At 35.1% G+C, this 8,278-nt stretch overlaps 1 protein-coding gene across 3 annotated transcripts in view; it reads right to left on the bottom strand.

The window, feature by feature from the left end:
- The window catches only part of LOC107437384 (latent-transforming growth factor beta-binding protein 1-like), a 43,141-nt gene that overhangs the window by 21,714 nt on the left and 13,149 nt on the right, over positions 1 to 8,278 (bottom strand). For 2 of the 3 annotated variants that reach the window (XM_043053511.2, XM_043053512.2), the window contains exon 4: positions 7,245 to 7,349. The exons of the other annotated variant lie outside the window; for it this stretch is intronic. In XM_043053511.2, the coding sequence (XP_042909445.1) occupies positions 7,245 to 7,349 (105 nt within the window). The remainder of the gene's footprint in view (positions 1 to 7,244; positions 7,350 to 8,278) is intronic. 3 annotated transcript variants of the gene reach the window in all.

Here is an 8,278-nt window from a genome sequence, read left to right on the forward strand (position 1 = left end):
AACGTTGTTCATTAATTTTTCACGACTAATCGCGTGCCGTTGCCCAGACTTGGTGGGTTCAAGCTACGAAGCAAAATAACCGGAGATCCAACTTTGAGTACTAAATTATGCGGTGGTATGACTGGTAAATCCGATGAGTTTAAAAACTCTGTTGGAAAATTTGCAGCTTCAATGGGATCGCAAACTGCATCAACGGATTTATATGTCACCAAGATACCTGGCAATAGCTGTTGTATCTTCAGATTCAATTCGTTGACGTCCACATTTTTTGCTGCTAACATCGCCCTTTCTGCCAGCCACTCATGATGAATGTATTGCGTGTGTACATCGGGAAATATTAAGTTAATGAGAGCATTTTTATATCTTTTAATGTCCTGTTCAACGCCTCAAGCGAATGTTTGTGTACCATAGTGCATTCATCCCAGATGATAATTTGACAGTGTTTCAACACTGTGGTCATAGACGACTGCTTTTTTATGTTGCACACTGCATCTGGGTTGTTTTGAATATTTAGTGGCAGCTTAAATAATGAATGAGTTGTTATGCCTCCATCCAATAAAGTTGCCGCAATGCCAGATGATGCTACGGCCAACGCAATGCCATTATTTGATCGTGTTTCAACGAGAATTAGCGAAATAATAAATGTTTTGCCAGTTCCACCTGGTGCATCCAAAAAAAAAATTTCACCTTGTCCTGCCGAAACTGCGAGCATAATGCTGTCATAAATGTTCCTTTGTTCCTCATTCATTAGTGCGTATTGTATTGAAGTTCACGGTTCATGTCAGTGTTTAATAAATCAGATGCACTTCCATTTGGCGAAGGCATACCGAAATGACTGAGTGGCAAGTTGGCAATAATAGTGCAAAGATCCTCAATAGCAATCAGTGCTTCATTGTGCATAGCATCGCTGAATGCTATGGTTAGATCGTTGCAACGTGTGCAATGTTGATACCGTATATCATCAGTCAGCGAATCTTTGTGATTATCCCATTACGTTTTTATACGGGCCGGAAAACATGTAGTTAATACTATAGCAATAGTAGACGAATTTTCTTTGCAGTTCAGTTCAATGCTGCTTCAGCAAGCACACATTCCCAATGGTTGTCGTCCTCCAGCAAACCGAGTGCAAGGCGTGCATCTTTATTCGTTGGATGCTGATGTCCATCGACTTTACGTATATCTTGAAATGACAATGAGCCGGTGACATTAACCAACAGCAGTCGAAAATAAAAGCACTCAGTTTGCCTTGGATTGACTGTAAATACTCTCCACAAGGCGTTTGATTTGAGTAAGCTGGGACATGCATCAACCGGTGTGCCTTGCTTGCGGGGTGTCCATTTTTTTTTGTTTGAACCCATGTAAAATGGTGTGGTACTTCTGAGTAGAGTAATGTCCGTGCAAAGGCACCAAAAGCATCCGCACATTACACAATTCACAAAAATTCTGCGAGTGTAGTTTTTGGCGGATTTATAGCTTGGTCAATCGCTGTCTCGTTCGTGAAATATACGCTCCGACCATTTTCAAGATGGACGGCTAAATGACTAAAGGTTGGATTCCCGTTCATGAATTGGGAATCCAAAGATACGCCAAACAGCTTCATTGGAGCTGATGTACCGGCTAATTTGGTACAGCGTTACTTCATCGTTGTTATTCACTGGAAGAGCAGTCACATTGGTATTTTCAACTCGAAATACTGTCATATCATTGCCTTTATTCACATACTTGCAAATATATCTGATGGTCTTCTTTTAAGGGCGAGCATAAGTATTAGAGTTTAATATGACTTGTTGCAACGTGCTTGAATATTGTTTTTTAATTGTTATGTTTCTATGTATAGCTTGGATCCGAATACGATGAAATAAAGATATATTCAAACTATACGTTAAATCTGTCCAAAAAATTAAAAAAAAATTAGTTATAAACGTATTCTCAGACCTACTGAATATACATATAAAATTTCATCAAAATCGGTAAAGCCGTTTAGGAGGAGTTTAACCACTTAAACTGTGACAAGAGATTTTTATATATATAGATATAAACTTGCTTCCTTCCTAAAATTTTATATAGTTTACATTTATTTAAAAACTTGACAATGGAATCTCTCCAACCTTTTCTTTAATCATATCATCTTATTGTACCAATTTATGCCTAACCAATTTATGATAAAATAGCTTCGCTGAATCAGCTAGTGGCGCTTCGCACCAAATGCTGAGGTACCACACATTTCCAGCGTTCCTTCCAGAGAAAAAAGTAGATATTGTTAAATAATTAAAAAAGAATAGAATTACTCCTCCCGAAAACAAGTTAAAACTGAAATGGCTTTTCTATCAACTTTTCCGTATAGCTTTCACCCATGCAATTGCTATAATTAAAATCTAAGAAATTCAAATTACAAAAATTCAGTAAAAAAGAATTAAATTAGCAACTTTTTCCAGCATAATTCTTTTAGTTTACTTTCCACAGAATCTAATTCTTCGTTTTAGTTTCATATGTGAATAATGTGCAAGTTAAATCATGGTGGCAGTTACAATTGCGTAATTAAATTGATTAAATAAAATGAAAATGAAATGAGTTTTTACCAATTTTTACATTTTAAGTCCCCCTTAGCATTCCTGAAAATTAATGAGGAGACATTTTTACATATATCCAGACCTCTATTGACTTTGCTTTGAAACTTTTATTTATTTATTTTTCTTATATTGGAATCAGATTGCTACTAACGGACTAATATTAAAACTAAAGTGTAACTAAAAGACCAATATTAAAACTGATGTCTTATACAGGGTTGAAAGCGAGAAAAGGTTGGTAGTAAAATCCTTCAGTTATAGCTAGTTTTTGGGAGGAGTTTACTAATTTTTTTTTTTAATTATTCAACAATATCTACTTTATCTTGGAAAAGAAGTAGTTTCATATATATGCTAAAATTATAAAAGAAATCTTGATAGTTACAGATATTTTATTTTTTTCGAAAAAAATGCTGCAATGAAATGTCTTACGTACCAGTTTTTTCTCTTTTCCGTCTTGCTATATAAGGGCTTTCTTATAAAAGGAATAATATTATCACACAACTCTACTCAAGGAGATCTCCCCATCCCAATGATGATTTTCACTTCAAAACTCAAGATTTACTTCTTTAAGGACTTGATTTGTTGTTACTAAATACTACAACTTCAATGATATTTAAGACCTTCTAGAATACGACAAAACAGATTCGATGAATCGGTTAGTGGGGCTTCGCGCCAAACGCCGAGATAACCCCAATATCCAGCATCCAGGAATAATATTAGATTTGAAGAGTTATAAAAGGAATGATATTAAAATTAAAGTCTTGAACTCCACGCGGTACTCCACTCTAAGTCCTTGATTCTCTCCACTTTGTGAGTCCTTGATTTAGAGGATTTTAATTACACCTATTTTTATCCGAAATGATCGAGAGCTTCATAATAAATGGTAAACGGATTAGTAGAAAGAGGAGGTTTTTAATAAGAAAATCGAATCAAAACATTAAATAACTCTTTTGTGATATGCATTCAAAAGTTGCTTTTTAACACTAGATAGACGGCGGAGTTTAAATTTAGCAGCTCTCGTTTTTTGTTGCTCTGTATTTCGAAGAAGACGCTCAGTGGCTGAGTGGTAGCTCTTCGCGTTCCCGTGCCACAGGTCCTGGGTTTGATTCTCGGGCCGGGCAAGGTTGACTCGGCCTTTCATCCTTTCAGTGGGTCGATAAATGAGTACCAAGCATGCTTGGGAACTAAACACTAGGATTTCCGCTTTCGGCTGACAACCTGACCGGAACATCTGCTCCTGCACCCCAGAGCCCAAGGTCAAGAAAACTGAGATGGGCACAGTAGTCCTTGGCCCTCTATGGGCTGTCGTGCCACTGTGTTTAGTTTAGTATTTCGAAAAATGACTAACTGAAAGTAATGAAAAATTACTGGCTTTTCCTGCCTTGATCCTACTTAAGTGCTCACTTATATATTCAGGTATATACAGAACATTAAACTTTTAATGACGGGAGAAACCAGAGTGGCCCCTTAGATGTTTTGGTGGATATCCAGTAACCCTGGATAGTTTTGGGTATAAAATATACACTGGTTAGAATAAGGTACCCCAGTTTCATTAGAAAGCAAGGGTATGTCAACATATCTATAATTATTATTTATAAAGAAAAGTATAGAAACCTCAGAAATTAAAGTATAAGTCAAAAAGAAACTAAAGACTAAAGAAATGCCAGTCCCCTGTTTAATGAAATATTTCCGTTAGCCAAATCGAAAAAAAAACAATAGAATTTCGATGATCAAGTTTATCATATGCTTTTATTAAATTAATTACGATTATACAAGTATTTTTGGATGTCTAATTGATCGAAACTCGAACTATTAAGGAAAGGTAAAACTGGTCCCTTCAGTTTTTCTAGGTATACCGCAAGATTCAGTCTTTCTAGTATCGAATGTTATCAAATTTTTATACCTGTCAACTATCACTAATTTTGGGAAAGTGTAATGTTTTTAATTAAAGATGTGGGAAAATATACGTTTTTACTTTCTACACTTGAAAAGTGACTTTAAGCCATCACACTGAAAATAAAAGTATTTAGTACTTAAAATATTCAGTAAGCACTACTATTTCATGATAAAATAACTGCAGCTTATATACCAACGTTGAAAATATTTTACAAAGCGGTAGAAAAGTAAAGCAGAAAATATTTTTTTTAAGAAATAAAGCTATTTTTCCGAAGCATGAATAAACTAATTAACTAGTTTTCAGCATTATTTTTTCGTCATTCGTAAAACTATTTTTTTTTAAGCTTTTAATACAAAGGTTAACCGAAACTAATATATCAGGGCAGCCAACTACTATCCTTCTTTTGTATATATATNCAAATTTTATTTTCTGTTTTTTGCTTGATATGTTTTATCTCGTATATATTTTTTACCTAATGTGTTCTATTTTCGCTTCAATATTTTTAGTGCTCTTCACACTAATGTATTGATATATTTTGCTTTGACTATATTGGTACAATATTAGAAAGCACTACTTTTTTCCGGATATAATCGTGTGAGCTGATGAAAAGATTAAGTCTTTTATTTTCCGGATATTTATAAATTTTTTTATTCTTTTTTCGGATATTTTTTTTACGGTTTCTTGTTTTTTTTATTATTATTCCCCCCCCCTTTTTTTCCTTCATATGTCTGTTCTCATATGATGAGTTCCAGCTTGTCTGGGAAGTAAAAGCGGCACTGTGTTCAGTGCTATCCACATTGCCACAATCATGCCATTGGTCACGAAATTGTGGAGCCCTAGCCTCCATGACATCCCTGTCCTACAACGGACTGTTGTGGGTAGGCTTTATTTTATTAAAAAGACACTTCCTTCTCTCCTATTATTTGATTCTGGGTCGCCAAATAATATATTTTTTAAATATAATAATAAATTAAAAATTTTGCTAAGTTGTCTATGTTTATTAAAATTTGAAGAAAAAAAAATAGTCTGTTTACTCAATAGTAGTGCAGTGATTGGTATCAGATGTAATTAAGAGTAACATTTGTTAAAGCGTGGTTTGTTATAGCGTGTAAAGCATGGCTTCCACCGGTGAATGTTGACAATCACATATTCGCTTTGGTAAAGTCCGAAATATATACTAAGCCTAGTTAAGTGCCACTGCCCGGTATCCAGTTGCCCTGACTGCCCTACATCAATATTTTTTTAAGGTTCAGTCACCCTGCCCTGCCAACCCTACAGGGATGTTTTTTTAAAAGTTGAGTACTATTGCCTGATATGCATTTAAACGGTACTCCGAACACTGATGTTTCTCCTAATATATATCCCCAGAAGGTATTAAAATATCGAATAAATATGATAATATCAACGAATAAATTAATATGAACAAATAAATTAATATCAAATATGATATAACAAATATTTCGGACATTCACCAAAGCAACTATGTGATTGTTGATATTCACCGATAAAAGTCGACATTCTCTTGATCTCGACCATTCACGTTAGCATATAAATGTTATTGCGGTGTTTAAAATGTGCATTTCAGCAACTAATTTTTCTAACTGGAAATGGTTAATACTATTATTTCAATGAGTCCAAATGAAATATATTTTTATGACTGAGATTTATATATATATATATATATATACACTATAACAAAGAAATCGATACACGCCTGCACACTGCCGAGTCAGATTACAGTGGTGCAAGGCTTGATCAGGCTGGAATGATGCCAACTGGGGACGTATAGTCCTTAGCGACGAATCCCGCTTCTAACTGTGTCCTGACGATCATCGAAGACGTCTTTGGAGACGCATAGGGCAGAGGAGGGATCCTGCCTTCACTATTGCACGCCACACCTGCCCTCAACAAGGTATTATGGTATGGGTGCCATTTCCTTTGACAGCCGGACCCCTTTTGTCGTCATTTGAGGTACACTTACTTCACAGCGGTACGTCGACGACATCCTAATACTTGTTTTACTACCGTTCCTTTTGCAGCACCCTGGGCTGGTTTTTCAGCAGGGTAATGCCAGACCACATACGACGCGTGTTGCTATGAACTCTCTGCAAGCTTGTCAAACCCTTCCTAGGCCTGCCAGATCACCAGATCTCTATCCCATCGAGCATGTCTGGGATATGATGGGATGGCGATTGCATCTGGCACGAAATGTTGATGACCTCGTTCGACAATTGGATCGAATTCGGCAGGAAATACCGCAAGAGACCATCCGGGAGCTTTATCGGTCCATGCCACGCCGTATGGCAGCTTGTATCCAGGCTAGAGGCGGGTCAACACCTTATTGAACTTGTTACTGTAACTCTGCAATAAATTATTCAATTGTTCTGAAATTTTAATCATTTACTATTTTTTACATTGTCTTCCTATCCACCAATTTTCGTTTCAATCGGACAACTCCTTCTTAGTGCGGCGATTTTTTTGTTATAGAGTGTATTTATTTTTTCATTTTATAGAAAAATGTTTGGTTTACAACTACTGAAAAAAATATTTTTCAAATTGATCAAGGTATGGGTTCATTGTATAAATATAGATTTTTGAAAGTTGAAAAAAATTTATAAACCGTTATATGTATATTAAATGCATTAATATAGGAGGTAATAGCTTAATTTTTAGATAATTCTTTCTACTTAAAATTTTTATTTTACTACAACTCTGTAAAAATCTTTTCTAAAGCTCATAGAAGTATGCAGTATGCAGTACAAGTTTGTATATGCACTTACTATCACAACTCCATCCATTTTGAGCATAACCATCTTTGCATTTACATATCTGATTTCCATCCTCATCAAAATCACAGGAAACAGAATCGCCAGAACAATAACACACTATTACAAAATAAACAAATTTACTAACACAGTTAACCAACAAACATCGTACTCTAAATTTCAGTAATGAAAATATATAAATTTGTCGTTATTAATGCTACTTGCTAATATCAGCAAGCCTGCTTGAAATCAACCAAATTTTTATATAGGAGGGTGCGTTTCCTGTTTTTCAGTGGCGTTCTCTATGGCTAAGATTACGATTTCAGCCACAGACGTCATAGCCCGTTTTACACTGAAGCCTCAATCATACTTCATTCATTCATTCACAAATCGTAATTTTGACCTCAACCAGAGGACGATCAATCTCCAATTCAGTACAAGTACAGTGAGAGAGATAGCTCATACGATTATATCCGCATAAAGAAGTGCTTTCTAAATTTGTATCAATACAGCCAAAGCAAAATATATCAATACATAGTGTCAGGAGCACTTAAAAAAATTGAAGCAATAATAGAACACACTAAATGAAAAATATATACGAAAAAAATATATCTAGCAAATAACGGAAAATAAAAGGTAGAGGAAATACAACGATATATTTACGCTTCCTACATCTATTTGCTCTTCTATTTTCATATTTTGTAATCTGGCAATCATGTTAACTGATTAATTCGTTACGTGCAATCTGCAAAACACATACATTGTACAGTCCGCAAAAAAAAAAACGAATCACCCTGAATAACTTTCGTTCTAATGATCGGATTTTCACGAACTAAGTAGTATTTGCGATCAAACCTGGGGGTGACCTCAAATATGCTAATTAATTAGTGCTAACTATTAATTAAGTTACGAAATCAGACACAAAAACGTACTTTCTCTGAATAAACATGCATTTTTTTTTACATATTTGGATTTCTTATCTTCAAAATATAGGGGGTAGCCGCAATCTGGGAAATGTGGTCCCCATAGTTTGGTCAGGAGAGCGATTC

This window comes from Parasteatoda tepidariorum, chromosome 9, assembly GCF_043381705.1.
Source record: "Parasteatoda tepidariorum isolate YZ-2023 chromosome 9, CAS_Ptep_4.0, whole genome shotgun sequence".
Lineage (NCBI taxonomy): Eukaryota > Metazoa > Arthropoda > Arachnida > Araneae > Theridiidae > Parasteatoda > Parasteatoda tepidariorum.